The 16698-nt window shown below is 41.2% G+C and overlaps 1 protein-coding gene across 5 annotated transcripts in view; it reads left to right on the top strand.

Annotated features, from left to right (window-relative positions):
- CEP112 (centrosomal protein 112) overlaps positions 1–16698 on the top strand; it is a 185029-nt gene that overhangs the window by 58698 nt on the left and 109633 nt on the right. For all 5 annotated transcript variants that reach the window (XR_009743708.1, XR_009743709.1, XM_061455255.1 and 2 more), the window contains exons 18-19: positions 1627–1734; positions 13170–13352. Coding sequence is in view for 3 of the 5 variants with exons in the window: in XM_061455255.1 (XP_061311239.1) it covers positions 1627–1734; positions 13170–13352 (291 nt within the window). In the remaining 2 variants the exon portion in view is untranslated. The remainder of the gene's footprint in view (positions 1–1626; positions 1735–13169; positions 13353–16698) is intronic.

Raw genomic sequence — 16698 nt, 5'->3', positions numbered from 1 at the left:
ACACATCCTCTTTAGATAAATCATCCATTAGACTGTAACGTAGTGGCAAATTCTGTTTTCTTTTTTTTTGTTAGGTGGAATGTGTTACTCCTAATGCAGAAGCCGTGGTAGCTATAGCAACACTGCTTTTAACTACTCTAGAAATATTGGGCTTCTAAAACAATGTTTTGGCGTGTGGTGAAGTTAATAATGGAGATAAGAAGGATGGGGCCTGGCATTTTCAGTTCTTGTAATCAATATTTGATTCACTAGTTCAGCTCTGGTATTTTTTTTTGCCATCTGCTTCCTATTTTGTCAAGCTGAGATTCTTAAGAGTCACCTGATGCCCACTGACAGGTGAGTGGTACATTATAAACTCCAAAATGTACATTTTTTCTAGTAATAATTAGACAAAAGAAAGACAATGACTGTGCCATGGGACTTTAGGTCTAGTATTTCCTGGATTTCTTTCTTTATTGGTCTCAATAAAATATGGGCATGGCCATGCAGTTTGAGTAAGTTTGGGTGCAGAAGAAATTAGTCCTAAAATATTCATTGAAGTCCCTTTTCTTATTAGCACATAGTAGCAGTGAGGTTCAGAAGCTACTGGAAGGGTAACTTGTTCCTTTCTATTCTATTTTTCAGCTTTCTATCTGGCCAACTATTCCTTGTCCTGTAGCTTTCTCTTGCTGCAGTGTTTTCCAATATAATGCTTTTCCCATTCCAAGTACTCCTCTTTCCCTGGCTTAGAAGTGATGTCCAGGCCGATTGGCAAAGACATCTGTGGAAGACTGAGCACTCCCTGGGGCCAAACAGGCTTTTGGCTTGTGGTTCAGGAATTTGGGCTTTTATTCTTTTGGTACAGCAGAAGGACTTGTGGCTGCACTGGTCCTGACAGCTACACCCCTTCGCTCCCATTTTTAGGGAGATGGTTTATTTGCTGCTTGTGTTGGGACCTAGATCGAAAAGTCATTGATGAGTATGCATGGCTGCATAGTACCTTCTGTGTGCATATATATATTTATATGTGTATATATGTATTTTCCTCTGGAACCATGCCTGATGTGCATCTGCGGTTGTGCTTTTGATACAAAAGCCTTTGTTAATTGAGTTATGAAATTGCTTCCTTGATGCTGTGTGCTGGAATTGGTGGGACTCATTATTCACAGGCGATGACTATCTTCAGAGAACTTTACTTGCAGCCAAATAATTCTCTTTTAAGTTATTTTACTGATTTAATGTAAACTTACTTTAAATGTGGAGTTCGTGCACTGACTCACAAGATTTCCCTTGAATTTCCACAGGCAATGTAATTTTGAGTGAAATATATTTGAGTCTTAAATATGACTAGAAAAAAACATTCACTTAATTTTGATGGGATGTTTCCCACTGTTGAGTGAAAAACAGAGCCAGTATTTTGCAATCAGGGAGTGGCATTGTATAGGTGGTCACTGTGTCCTTAAATAACTAATAATCCTGTAGGAACTGAATATTCATTTCCACTACACACAAATAGCGTCATTATCATTCTCAGCAAGTTGTATTCTGCTTTGATGGTCTGTGAACAACTGTAGAAACATCAGAACGGTTTCAAGCTATGCCTTTTTAAAACAAAAAATTAAATATTCCCTTTCTTTTACCATGTAGATGGAAAAGGTTGAAGCAGATCTAAGCAGATCAAAATCGCTCCGGGAAAAGCAATCCAAAGAATTCTCCTGGCAATTGGAGGAGCTCAAGCAGAGATACGAGCAACAGGTCAGTCGGTTTGCTCCTTCAAGTGGAGGGGAGGAGGGACACCTGCTCACACAGATGTAGGTCAGATCCTGTTCTTGCTGCGCATTTCTGTGCTTTGTATAAAGATGCAATTTAGAGTGGGCACAGTTTATGTGATGGGGAATGGAAGGGGAAAAAGTCTACATAGAAAATATTTTTGTTTCCCTGTTGTGATCCTTTGTACCTCTGCCTCTTTCAAACCGTTTCCCAGGCTTACAGGTGGCAACACCTATTTTCATAGTGGCCAGATGAAATTATTCAATGTGTTATCTGTTTTTCTTCTTTTCGAGAAACAGTGTTTTACTCTTTTTATCATCTTTTAGCATGGGGAGTGTTCATATGAATGCTTGTTTTGGCCCACTGATAGTGAGTTTTCTGTATTGTAGTATAATTTCAGGGTTGGGAAGCATTCAGGAAACATTTGGGTGGAGACAAGAAAGTCAAATTCGGTACTGTTGTGAAGTGGAAATGGAAAACCAGAAAGAAAAGTAGACAAATTATTGTGCGATACAGGCTTGAGAGCTATGCAGCTGAAACAGCCCATAAAACACTTGCGTAAGGAGGGTACTTGGTCATGGAAGTGACGTGGCATCAGTTTGGGTAATGCCTGGTAAAGGATTGAATTTGTAATTTATAGCAGCGATATGTTTAGTCTTAATCTTAAAGTTCTCTTATCAATGTTTTTGTGTGGATTTACATTTACACCAGGTTCTTTTTGTATTGTCATTTCTGCAGCACAAAGCTCCTTCAGCCCACCTACAAAGCGGCATGAGCTCAGTTCTTCCACTCTTAATATTTCCTTTCAGTAGTTCCAACTACAGTTCTGTTTTGCTGTATCAGTCTCTGTTTACGCTTCAGAACTTCTAAACCATTTTTAAAGCAGATTTTTCCTTGCCTTGTTTTACTGCATATTTCTTTAGTTGTTTCTTGGGGAGGAATAGACTGATTTAAACTGTTTAAATAGAGCAGTAAGTTGGAACTTGTGGTGCATTTCAGCAGGGCTCCAGCAAACATCCAGTTCTGAAACAGACACCCAACCAAAACAAAGAATACTTTAGCTACCTGAGAAATGTAGTAATTGCTTTGAGATGTTCTGCTTCGAGTGCCTGAATCTAATTGTCAAATGGCATTTACGCGCAAAGGGAAGGAAAGCTGACCTTCAGATATATTTTGTGTAGGCTGGTGTGGTGAGTGGCAGAAGTGGCACTCACGGCATACTGGACAATTCAGTTGCCCGTAAATGAAGTCAAGTTGATAACGAAGAACCAAATTAACTAATGGATTACTAACCTGAGAAGCATCTTGGAAGTGTGGAAACTTGAGAGCTGCATCATGTGAATGGTTGCCTCTGCTTCACAGCACTCTCCTTGGATGCTGATTTCAGAGATAATACCAGTGTGAACATGGAGTGTTGGTTGTGGGACTGAAAGATTGCCTGCAGGTTAGGCATACTGATATGTATTCATAATCAGAATAGTTAGGCTTAGAAAGGACCTTAAGATCATCTAGTTCCAGCCCCCCTGCCTTTTGAAGTTTAACCATGACAAGTGCAAGATCCTACACCTGGGTCAGAGCAATCCCAGGCACAGCTACAGGTTGGGCAGGGAAGAGATTCAGAGCAGCCCTGCAGAGAAGGACTTGGGGGTGTTGGTTGATGAGAAAATGAACATGAGCCGGCTTCAGTGTGCACCTGCAGCCCAGAAAGCAACCGTATCCTGGGCTGCATCCAAAGGAGCGTGACCTGCAGGTCGAAGGAGGTGATCCTTCCCCTCTACTTTGCTCTCATGAGACCTGACTTGGGAGCATTGTGTGCAGTTCTGGTGTCCTCAACATAAAAAGGACATGGAACTGTTGGAACAAGTCCAGAGAAGGGCCACGAGGATGATCAGGGGCTGCAGCACCTCCTATATGAGGACAGGCTGAGAAAGTTGGGGCTGTTCAGCCTGGAGAAGAGAAGGCTGCGTGGAGACCTCATAGCAGCCTTCCAGTATCTGAAAGGGGGCTATAAGGGTGTTGGGGATGGACTCTTCGTTAGGGACTGTAGTGATAGGACAAGGGGTAATGGGTTAAAACTTAAACAGGGGAAGTTTAGATTGGATCTAAGGAGGAAATTCTTTCCTGTTAGGTGGTGAGGCACTGGAATGGGTTGCCCAAGGAAGTTGTGAATGCTCCATCCCTGGCAGTGTCCAAGACCAGGTTGGATGAAGCCTTAGGTGAAATAGTTTAGTGTGAGGTGTCCCTGCCCATGGCAGAGGGGCTGGAACTGGATGATCTTAAGGTCCTTTCCAACCCTAACTACTCTGTGATTCCATGATCTTTATCTGATATTTAGATCAATATATATTGATATATGTATGTTTTATCTATTTTCCTGGAAAAATAATTAGGAAAAAAGTCGTACAAACCATGGCAGTCAATATTTTGTCAACTTTTCAAACACATGGGAATCCTTTCATAAAGCAAAGCAGAGATTGAGGATCTCGCACTATTTGGTTTCAGCTGTCACATTGTCACTCCTGGTTCCAGCTTCATCTGATTCAGTGCCACTTCCTTTTGAAGTATCCACTGAGAACACTCTTAGAGAGAAACCAGTGGCTTTTTTCTTCTTTAAATATCCTTTAGTTCAACTTTGTTCTCCTCGCAGCTGCTAGATTTGAAAGTATATTTTGAAGGGAAAAAAAATAACTCCAGCAGCACCACAGTTCCTATCTGCTGGGAGCAGCTGCTCTCGGCACTTCAAAGCCAGTGGACACCACAGCGAAGGCCTCAGCCTTTCCTGCCTTTGAAATGGTTGCAGTAGCTGTAGTGGGGCTTTGTGGCACCGTCAGCACAGGAAAAAAAAACCTGTTTGGTTTGTTGCACCCCCTCCTTTTTTTCTGTTTTCCTTTTTTTTTTTTTTTGGCTACTTTTTAATGACATCCTCACTTTGGCTCAGAATACCTGGGAAGTGTTTCTGCTGAAATCCTGTTCCACAAGCCCACATTTGTGAGAACACGTGCCCAAACTTTAAAGTAAGGTTTTTTAGACAGGGAAATTTGACTGAAAAGTGAATGAATTTGCTTGGGTTTCTCACATCCACATCAGTTGGGCACTTTCTGAAAGCACATCTCTTATGGTACCCAGGGGAGCTCATGGTGGAAGAGGGCTTTGCTCAGGGCCATATCTCAGTAGAGTTATGGATGTCCTCACCTTTGTTTCAAGCTGATTTTCATAAATTGCTGTGAATGGAACTTTTCCAGTGAACTTTTGGAGATCTTGATGTTTAAATGGCATTCGGCTGCTTGTTTTTCAATAAAAAAATATAGTAATACGTCACTATTACACCCCCTTTTTTGCTATGAATAGTTGCTGAAGAGCTATGATTAAGTGTAAAAAAATTGAGATGCAAGATGAGCAAGAAAGACAAAGTCTATGGACTGTCATTTTCCCAGCAGGTAAAATGCACTACAAAACACTTGATGACTTATTGTGATAGCAGGATGGTGTTACTTTGCTGAGTTAGGGACACATCATTCCCGAGATAGATGCCAAGCTGAATGTATAAATAAGCCTCTTGTTTTGGTTCCTCTTCAAGTGTTTATTCCATTTTAAAACAATAATTCTCCATGCTTCCATAGCAAAGTGGAAAGCTGAAGAATCTGCCCCTGTCTCAGGAAATCCTTTTGTGAGACATTTATTGTTGGGTTCCGACTTCTGTAAAACTTGTGAAGGAATAATTAGAGTTGTCTTGCCCTATTTAGCCAAGAAACGGGACACCTTCAGAAACATTTCACTGGGTATTTAACAGAATCGCTTTGAAATCACGTTAAAGATGAGAAAATGGTCTGTGCTTTCAAGTTGGGAGCCAGGCAGAGGTCTGGCTGAGCTTAAATATGCCTTTTGTATTAAAGAAGGGAAAGTAAAGAAGTGCAGAATCAGCTGGTTAAAAGAGAAGAAAGCATGTCTGTAATCTTAGCTGCCAACAGCAAGGACAAGTACCTGAGGTAGTGTTGTGAAATGTCTTACTTTAGCGGGGTGCTGGAGCAGAGGAAAACACTATTGAGAGGAGAGGAAGAATATTCTTTAGATCTTTCTGTGTGTTTTATAACTTTTTAATGGGGTTAATTTAAAGAAAAGAGTGAAGCTCTCTCAAGTAAAATATGAATGTTGTAATCACAACCATTGTTTTTATACAGAAGAGTATATGTTTAAAACCAAACATCTCTCGCAGTGCTAGCAGCACCGTTTAATATTAAGGATCCAAGCACAATCTCACGTGCTGAAGTGTTATTTAGATTAACTTTAATGGTTGGGCATCTCTCCTGTCAGCTTTTAGCTGTTTAACTCCGTGCCAAGAGATGTCTCCAGTGTTTGGATGATCAAGTCTGTGATGATGTTTTGCTGTTGGTTATGGCTGTGGTGATGGCTCCTTGAAATGCTGGAGGTGTTAACGGCGTTTTGGACCTGGGTGTTATTTTATAGATTTGCCTTGGGGATTTACTCAAGGGTATTTCGGTAAGAAACGGTGTTTAATTCAGATGTGCAGGAGCTCAGCAGCTGCGTGTTCTAAAGAGCCTCACTGGGAATGGAAACGGAGCCCCTGCGGTCAGTGTATGTGCCCCCCTTCCCCCCCCCCCCAGGGGTGGTATTTACCCCCTCATCTGACAGCCGCCATTTTGTGCCCCCTCAGGCGCCATTTCAGCGCCCCTCACGACAAGAGAGACCTTGAGGTGCTGGAGCGGGGCCGGAGAAGGGAATGGAGCTGGTGCAGGGCCGGGAGCACAAGTGTGATGGGGAAGGGCTGAGGGAGCTGGGGGGTTCAGTGTGGAGAAGAGGAGGCTCAGGGGGAACCTGATGGCTCCCTGCAGGTGCCTGGCAGGAGGATGCAGTGAGGTGGGGTCGGTCTCGTCTCCCAGTGAACAAGTGACAGGACAAGAGGAAACGGCCTCAAGCTGCACCAGGGCAGGTTTAGATGGAGCTGAGGAACAATTCCTGCCCCAGAGGGTGCTCAGGCATTGGAACAGGCTGCCCAGGGCAGGGCTGCAGTCACCGTCCCTGCAAGTGTTCACACACAGTGGAGACGAGGCCTCAGTGCCATGGGGTAGTGGTGGCCTTGGCAGTGCTGGGGAGCGGTTGGACTGGGTGAGCTTAAAGGGCTTTTCCAACCCGGTTTATTCTGTGATTCTACGAGAGAGTGGTGTAAAGGCTGCGACCTGGTGAGAAAACAGGGAAAATAACAGCATATGTGGGGATTAAGTGTTAAAAGCCAAGAAACTGCTGTGACTGGGGATGGGACCTGGAAAGGAAGCTCCTAAGGGAAAAATAAGTTCTGTTCATGAAAAGAATTTGAGTAGCTGTGAAAAGGCATTGCAATGGAGCCTAGAGCTATTTAGGCTGGAAATGTCATTTGGTCTCATGGACCAGGAGCACTGGGGAGGCAAGTCCTGCAGAAGGGGTCAGTCGGAGGCTTAGTGTGGGCTGAAGGGTCCGTTGAGCATGAGCTTGGCTCCTGGGGAGCCAGCGTCCCTCAGTACCTCCTGCTTTAACCGAGGCCACTCTGCCTTTCTAAGGAAGGGTGAAACGATACTTCTACACTGGACATGGTGAGTTTATAGTCCTGTTGTTCTTTGGTATATTACCTTATATATTATCCATTTTTAGTATGCTAGTTTGGTTCTAAGGAGAGGCTTTGTCAAAAGCTTTGTTCCTCTCCTCTTTGTATATAGTCTATTGGAATCCAGCCTGTTCTTGCATGGAGGCCAAATGAGCGCATTAACAGAGGCTCTAAATTTTTCATGTCATCAGCAACAAGCTGCATAAATTTCACTTAATAAATTAATCTAGGATGCATAAATGTTTCCTTTGAACCATCCTAACATGCAGATGAACGCCATTCGCGCTGAATATCTGAGGAATAGTTTCTCCAGTCACCAATATCAACTTTTCACTTGATGATAGAGGTAAAACTCACAAATGGGAAAAGGATATGAATTTAACCTGCAAGTAAAGAGTGGGTGGAAATCTCTGTACCATTGCTGTTTACAGAATTGTTAACGAAACGGACGAGAATTTACACTGTCTCCTGCAGGCATCTAACATGTGTGTGATTCAGAGTTAAAAGCCTAAGCTCCCTGTATAGTAAACAGAATCAACTTTGGGAGGGGGAGGAGGGAGAGGAGAAGATGATTCCAGGAGCATAAATTGGTGCCTGCAGTAAATGGCAAGTCAGGCTGCGAGCGCCTCTGAAGTCAGTTCTCTGTGTTTAAAGGATGTCCTTGGATAAACTCTGAATCCCTAAACAAAGACTGTGTACAGTAAACTGTGTACCAGAGCCTGCTACAAGCAGGGATTTGCAGTGACTCAAAGTATATCAGTTTGAAAGCAATATTTCTGTTTGCAGAGCACATTGGGTTTACTGGAGCACGGCTGGGGAGGGGAGTGGGACCTGCTGATGGTGATCGTGGTGCTAAGCATGATTTAATCACCCAGATGCAGCTTCATTTCCAATACACTGCTGATTTAAAACCAACTTTACTCATGGCGGGAAGATAGGAGGACTGAGGTGAGGTTTGTGCTGCCCATGCTTTACAAACATTACAGTTCTGAAATGCTTTTCTAAGTAAAAATGTACAGCTCAGGTATATCATTTTATATGCACAGTGAGACCATGCAGGTATGTTGTAGTAGAGGGGAGAATAAATCAAAGTGTGGTTTGGCTAAAGACCAGCTCATCTCTTTTAGAGAATTTCTTGCAGTTCTTAGTTTGCAGTTGAAATAGAGTTATTAGTGATTGATTATAAGGTGAAGTATAACAGGAAACACAGTCATGCCTGTTAAATTATTGCAGCCTGCAATGAGGTAGTAAGTAAAATGCATTCGCTATGCATGTACATTATCCTAGATGTATTTGCTACTTCAGTTGTAATATGTGGTTCTGCATTGATGTATTTTCCACTGTCCCATTTGCCCTTGGCTTATTACAACCCTTGTATCTTGGGAATACTTTGAGTTCCAAATTATAGCAAAATCTCAAAAGAAGTGTACTTTTAAAATCCATTTAATTTTTCTGCTGCAAAGTAGTTCTGGTGCACTCCCTCCTTGCAGTGAAGATTCCTCTTTTCTGCCCAAAGTTATGCTAAGCCAGAGCCCAGCATGATTAATACTCGATCCTCCAGCCTGTTATATCAGATTACTTTTAGCAGCAGTGTATTTGTGGAGATGGGTAATCCCCATATCCTCATGAAACATGCACATTTATTTATAGGCTTAGGAGACAGAAAATGCTAGATTTTACCAGAGTTGTTGTGTGGGGATAGCTCATGTGTTGTGTGCTGTGCTGGGCAGAGGTTAAGGCTGGTTTTGAGCAGAGTAATGATAATGAAGACACCTGATTTACACTCTTAAATGCTTGTAAAGTAGAATCACTGAAAAATAGATGTGCTGTAATGAATGTGTTCAGCTAAAGAACTGACATGTATAACTTTCTGGTGGCTTCTCCTGCCCTCAGAAGTTCAGTCATGCCAAAATAGTGCTTATAAAATCATCCTGCCATGCAAACCCATATTTTATATAGGTGTTACTTACAATATTTCTGGAATTGGGGACATAAATTTACATGAATTTTCATACTTTGGTGTCAAATATTTATTGTAGCAGTTACATTTTTCAAAGAGGCAGTGAGCTAACTAATTTCCTTTGCCTCCTTTGGGGACTATATAAAGAATTTCAAAGGCATGCTTGTTCTTAAGAACAAGTCAAAATTGTTCTAAAATTGAGAAGCCTAAAATTAGCGTGTGATGTAAAAGCACAAACTGGATAGTAGAAGGTCTTGTCTATATGAGGGGCTTTAAAAAGGTATTTGCTGATGTTGATTATATTACAAGTATTTGGCTTCTGAAAATATCTTCTGCAACCAGTAGGCTATTTACTGTAGAGCTTTGTTCTTCTGATGCACAAAGTGAACAAGCACTAGCAGCAGCTTGATTTTACTTCAGGCCTTTATTAGGTTGTCCCTTGTGTTAGCAAGTTACGCTAAAGCATCTCTGCATTTGGGTGCCATTAGGTCTGCCAGCATTAGAAGCCCATCATTCATCAGCAGCTGTGGATGTTGGTGTCCTGTGTAAGATGGGCGTGAACCACACTGCCAGATCTTTTTGGCAGTTTGTGTGTATTTCTGTGAGTGAATAGCAGAAGACTGTCATGAATTAATATTTTTTTGGCTTTTTTTGTGAAGAATTTTGTCATCTTTTAAAGTTTTGGGGTTTTTTTCGTCTGCAAGAGTAAGGAAATATTACATTTCAGTCGAAAGCAGAAATGTAAAAACAAATGGTGTCCTTCTGGTGGTGGCTTAGTAAATGGGCTGTTGGCTGTTGCCTTGAATAAGGTTTTATCATGCTGGTGCAGAAAGAATTAAAATATGAAGGATTCATGTAAAGGGAGATCATAGTTTTAAAATATCGTGTTACTTGGTAGTAAGTGTTCCAGGGTAACAACAGATATGTCAGCTCAGTCCTGCTTGGTTTAGCACCCAGGCCATGGCTGGAGATAGGAACAGATGTACAGAGAAGAGAATAATAGATTTTCGTCTTTGGGAGGGCAAAATGAGGGAACATCTAAGCCACAATGAAGATGATCTGATTATGGTAATGGGGCACACACTATTATTTAATGAATGTTTCTTTTCAGCATCGCCAATTCACAATTCCCATTGTGAATATCGTGTTGCTTGCATGGCTACAATGTAGAGCACCTAAAACTGTCTGCCTTCTAGATGCTTATATGCTGTAGTTGAGCAGACATTTTAATGTCACTTGATGAAGTGTTAAGCGCCTAAGGGTAGATGCAGAAAGATCTCAACCCAAAGGACATGGTTTTGTTATCTCATTCATAAAGACACTATTCCAAATTGGAGACAGAACCCATAATGATTTATGAAGTATAATTTTTATGCAGCTTCCTGTTGCTGAAAATCAGCACGGGTTTATTATTTCTTTTGTTAGTATACGTTAAATTTTTTTCCTTTAAAAAATAGCCCAGCAATAATACAAGAATGAGAGAGAGAGTGGAAGAGAAACTGTAGAGCTTGGCAGCAGTTCTGTGGAGAACAGGAAGTTCAGTGGGTGCTCACCAGTGCAGTCCAACAGCTACTCAGTCACTTCAAGTTATTTTTACAGGAAAGGCTGTTTTGTTGGTCGCAAATGTTGAGTACTTGTTAATATTCATTTTCTAATCTTTGAGGGATGAAAACGCTGTGGTCCCTGTCCTTCTCTCCATCTCTACTCCCTGTCTGTAACATCTAAAAGGCAAAACAAAACCAACAAGGGGAGTACTTTGCATCAAGTGATGAGGGGTTTTATTCTTCAACAGATTTTCCTGTTATAAAACACCTTCCTTCACACCACCATCCTTCCTCTTCCCATGGGGCAGACTGAGGGACACCTTGCCTGCATGCAGAAGGACCAGTCTCTTTTAGCTCTTTCCACCTCTTCACTTCAGAAATGTTGTGTCTATAAGATAAATGCTGTGAAGAGTTTATTTAAAAAAAAACTGTAACCTCTTTGGTTGGGTAAACTGGTGGTGGTTGTGTCCAGTGCAACTGGTTGAAGAGCAGGTTCTGTTCCTCCTCCCTCCCTTTGGACGTGTGTTCCCTGCCTGCTGCTGTTTCTTGTCTTCAGTTTAAAAAGTGAAAACCTCAAGATTGGAGTTCCCACAACAAACTGACCTTACATGGCACAACCAGCTGAAAATCCAGTAATTAAATAAACTTTGAATAGAAAGACCTCCCTTCTTGTTGAATCTTCTTTAATGAGGTCTGATTTATGAAAAAACACTAGACAGTTTTTCCTGTAACTCAAGGAAAGCCTATACAATTATCTTAGGGGTAAGAAGCCTTTCATTTAGGCGCACTAAGGACACTGCTGGCATCTGGAAAGAAACCAGTTTTGTACTGGTTTGTACACAAACTTTGGGCAAAACCCTTGACTTAAAGAACTTCTTGTATGGATCCCAGGCCCAGCATAGATAATGTGTGCCTCCTGGGGAGCTGATGCCTTTGGGGACTTCAGACATCTGTTGATGAGCTCTTTAGTAATATTAAATAATGTAGATATGTTAAACCGTAGAATATTACATCTGTTCTACTCGCTTCGTTCTTGGAAGATGCTCCCGGCCACAGCATGGGTAATATATTTTACTTTTAAACCCTGAATATGCTCATCTGTAGCTTGAGAAACTGCTTATATCTTTTTTTTGTTTCACTTGGCTTTCAGGTTTAAGGTTTGAAACCACACAAACAGCTAATATTATCCCAGAATTGAATGCTACAGCTTTAAGATAAGGTGCTGGGGCGCTCTCGGCGCACACACAGCCGCCTCCTCCCATTCTCTTGTTTTTTTTTCTCATGCTGCAAATACCCCACCATATTCACGATAACAGCGTTTATTTTTTTTTTTATACTTTCCCCCCCTTTCCGAAATCCACCAAAACTGAAGAAAAATCCAAGTGACTGTTCTTAGCAGCTGTGTGGCCCGGAGTTCAGTGGGGAAGCGGCTTCCTGCCGTCCCTATTCATCACCTGCTTCAAAGGCAGCCTGGCTGCTCCAGTGTGCAGGCCAGGTAGGGTGCCATTGTGCGCAGGCGGGGAGGATTAGTATCAAAGCTGCGGCAACCAGGCCCTTGGTCTCGGGCTGCCATTCAGTCTAGCAGGGAGAGGCTAAGACTGGCCAAGGTCACAGCATCCAGTGTGGTGCGGACTGGGAAAGGATCCTGAGAATAGAGGGACTTCTTATGAAATCATGGCGCAAGCTTGCGGCACAGCAGGTGCCCTTCTGGAACACATACATCTGTTTATGTTGGGATAGCGTAGCTGACAACGGGATAATAGAGCTTTGTTTTTTATAATTTTCCCCTTTTTTATTATTTATTTATTTTAAAGAACTACAACTCTATATACGACAGCGTTGAGTATTGACGGGAAGAGCACTGGCTTTGGAAATCATAAAGAAATCTTTAAAAGGTTTAATTGCTGGGGTGGGGGGTTGTGTGTGTATACTTAAGCGAAGGGGAGAGCAGGCTGCCTATTAACCATTTAGGATCCTCAGCCCTGCTGATGAGCAGCAGCAGGATCCGGGGGGACCGTGCACAGAAGGCGACAATGCCATGTTCTTTTTTCCCCCCTATCTTTTCTCTTTTTGTCCGCTCCGACATTTGTACTAACACATTGGTTAAAGGATGCGCTGGATTTGCTCGGTTGTCTCCATTGTTGGGATTGTCTGGAGGAATCCTGTCACGCTAGCGGTGGCTTTTTAAAAGGTGAGGTAATAGTGACGTAAAAATAAAATTGCCAACTTGATGAAATTAAGGGGAAATTAAGCTGTAGACGAGTTGTCATGACGACAAGGATGTTCTATTGATGAACTGTACTCCTCACTGTCCAATCAGATAGTGGAGCTGAAGCTGGAGCATGAACAGGAGAAGACGCACCTATTCCAGCAGCACAACGCAGAGAAGGACTGCCTGGTCCGAGACCACGAACGGGAAATTGAGAAACTGGAGAAGCAGCTTCGCGCTGCCATGGCAGAGCACGAGAGTAAAACTCAAGAATGCAGGAAGCGAGACGGGCAGGTAATGATCAATAATGCTTGAAAGGCGGCCGCTTATTAGGAAATGCTGATAATTAGTGGTTCCCGTTGGCAGCATTGTTGGTGCTGCACCCTGGGTGAGCATTTGCGAAACTGGCACATAGACGTGATTTAGTTTTTTCTTTTTCCTTCTTTTTTTTTTTTCCGCTTTCCCCCCTCCTTTCCCACTGCTGAATAGGGGCTTTAACTGCAAAAACCACAGGTAGCCAGATTAAAAATCCCATGGTGCGCTATAACTCGGCCTATTTATAATCTTGTCTCATTTTCTTTCATGATGGATTTGTTTAAAAAAAAAAAGGTATCTCTTCTTCTCCCCCCCCAGCCCTCACACTCACCCCCTCCTTTTCTCCTTCCTGGGCAAATCCATGTGAATTATATCTGCTTCATCCGGATGCTTTTTTTTTTGTTTTGTTTTGAAATCTCTGCAGGTAACTTACAAATGCCTTTATTTCATTTTGTTCATGTCCTTTTGTTTCAGTTTGGTATTCTAGATTTGCATTGTGTGTTTGCCTCTGTATGTCGGGTGTTTGATAAGATGATGTGGCTTTGGGCTTGCTCACCATCACGTTTATTTTCCTACACACACACGCACCCCTCCCATCCTCCATCTCTGGTCACTGTTGGAAGCCATTTGGCAGAATAACCCCCAGCTGGGGTAGTATTTGACTCTTCAAACTTCTGGATGAAATGCACACTGTCAGCATGGAAAATGATCTTTATGAGTTTTCAGTTCAAAACCTATCTGATAGCATTTTTTTCAACGTATTTTGTGAGGATGGCATGGTGTATTTTCCTAAGAGCCTATATAAAAAAAGGCCTGCAATGGCAATGTTTAAAAAGATGGAGGTGATTTTGTAGTTGAAAGAGTATTCAGAAAATAATCTTTACTAATCAGCATTAGAATTACTTATCATGCACGGATTATTTTATCCCAAAACTGGACGTTTTGGGAAGGCGTCTGTAATGATGTATGTTTTCCGCGCACCACCGCCTTCCCTATGAGATATACGACTCTGACATTGAGGCGTTTTCACTTTACTTTCCTGTAGACTAGTGGGCTGTGTCTTTCACTGGCAACTTTAACATAGCTTAACGAAATTGAACATTAACTTTAATTTTTTCTTTTACCTTTGGGTGACTCAGACTATTGAAATGTGGCTTAAGTAAGTCTATTGGAAAACAAACGGCTGGTTGGGGGAGGATGAGGGATACGTTGCAAAGCGAGGACTTATTTCTCCATTTCCACCATTATGGTTTTCCAAGGAAAATGAGAGATACTTTTGTGAGAATGCTTTGAAGAGGATGTACAGGTGGCGTCTGAAAAAGTGAACCTTGCCCTTTATTCTCCACTTTATTGTAACAGTGAACAAAGACTGAAATTATTGAAGGGTTTTATCTTTGCATTTTTTACTTTGGCCCAACATAGATGCATCGTAACTATAGAGCTCTTTGAGAGTGCCTTGTCAAAGTTATATCATCCTCTTGCCCACATTCCTGATGTTGTGTTTGCATGGCACTCAAGTTAAAAAAAAAAAACTGGTTTAAAATGATACAGAACTATTCTGTCTACACGCCAGCATTATGCATATTGCTCTGCATAACACTGAATACAAAGGTAAAGAGACTATCTTAAGCAAATTCAGAGAATCTGGGAGGTTTCTTGTAAGTGTGTCTATTTCATTCTGTTGGGGGTCATTTCTGGCAAAGGTTGGAGCCCGAAGTTGGATTGTGCTTTCTCTTTGCAATGGGATATATAATGCTACTACAGGTGCTACATAGAAAGCTGGAAATTATCGCAGCTATTAGGGAAACCTGAACAGTCTTAATAGCAAAAAACTTTGGCCTTTTTACAGGGCTTTTCTTTGAATATCCCTGTACAGTCACTTGAACATTGCTGCCAATGAGAATGTCATGTAAATCAGGGAGGGAAGCGCAGTTGCCTTTGATTAGAAGAGCTGTTTGTTTAAATTCTAGTAAGAATCTATCAGCTTTCAAGGATGCAGATATTTTTCCGTTTGGGGAAATAAATTGTTCTTCGTTCCTTCCTCTAGTCTTTGTGTTAGGATTCACTTTGTCTTTGCAGTGAGCTCAACAGACAATACTGGTGTTCTGTATGGAATTATGGCACGTATTTTTAATAACTTTTTAAAATATTTGCATATATTCTCCAAGAAGCATGTTTGACCATCGAATGTGCTATTGGCCAATGTCCTTTCTGAAACATTTGTCAGTCTCTGACAAAGATATCAGTGATTTAATGAGTTTACGTAAACAGGGCTTTGAAAAACCTGTTAATTTTGAACCATGTTTGGCAGCAATATGCTTTAGGACTGCTCCATGTGACAGTCGAGGTGCAATGAAACAGGAGAAGAGGCCATTTTGCTTCGCTGAATGAAAAGTAGATTTGCTGGGCATTTAAAAAAATTTAAATAATAATTAGAGTTAATCACATAGAGCAGCGTGTTTTGAAGGACCTATTTGTTCAATGTTTAGCAAAGGATGTGAAAGCACCGTTATTAAAGGTATTTATTCTTCCTTAAATCCTTTTCCATATGAAAGAGTAGCGAATGTTTAGATTACATATTTCTTAGTATATTCCTAAAGACGGCTGTGATTGAGTATTGCAGAACAATTTATTACACTGTTACTGAAAAGATTAATTTATTCTTATATTGCCTATCCAAGGTCTCTACTTGCACATAGCTCTTCAGCTACTGTAAAAGATAGTATACAAAGCGGGTAGATTTTATTCAAATATGAATATATTAATGCTTTAATCACAGCTAAAGTACAAAAATTAAGATTTCAGTGCATTACCAGATTTTAATGAAATAAAATAATGTTACTGCTTCTTTGAAATACAAGTTTTAATATATTTTCAGGAAAGGAACTTGACACACAGGAATTACCTTTTGTGTTGCTGGTGAATTTCTGGGTAACAGTTTCATTCCACTTTAGCTCTTGGATTTCTCCATTTCTAGGAGGCTTGCTTAGATTTTTTTTCACCTAGGGTTATAATGCTTGGGGAGGAGTAAATTGACATGTAGGTCAATAAAAGTCAAAGCAGTACAAAGGCTTTTATACCATGCTGTGTTCTTGTAGTCTTTTAAATGCTCTACGTTTTCTATGAACTGCCATAATATTGTTATTCTTGAAAAAGTAACTAATAATACAGGATTCTTTCTCTTTTAAAGGGTAGTTTTGAATCACTACTTCTATTTAATTTAGATTTTTATGTTACCTGGCTTTTCTTTAGGAGCAGTTTGTTTGCTCATTCATTCCCCACATCCCTAAATAATTTTAGTTTATACGTTAGTTCACAAAGCAGG

Source organism: Pezoporus flaviventris, unplaced genomic scaffold, assembly GCF_033815535.1.
Source record: "Pezoporus flaviventris isolate CSIRO_AGI_PZ_B2104156 unplaced genomic scaffold, CSIRO_AGI_Pfla_v1 ptg000020l, whole genome shotgun sequence".
NCBI classification, from domain to species: Eukaryota; Metazoa; Chordata; class Aves; order Psittaciformes; family Psittacidae; genus Pezoporus; species Pezoporus flaviventris.
The sequence above is the reverse complement of the archived record's forward strand: the minus strand, read 5'-3'. Positions and strand labels throughout refer to the sequence as shown.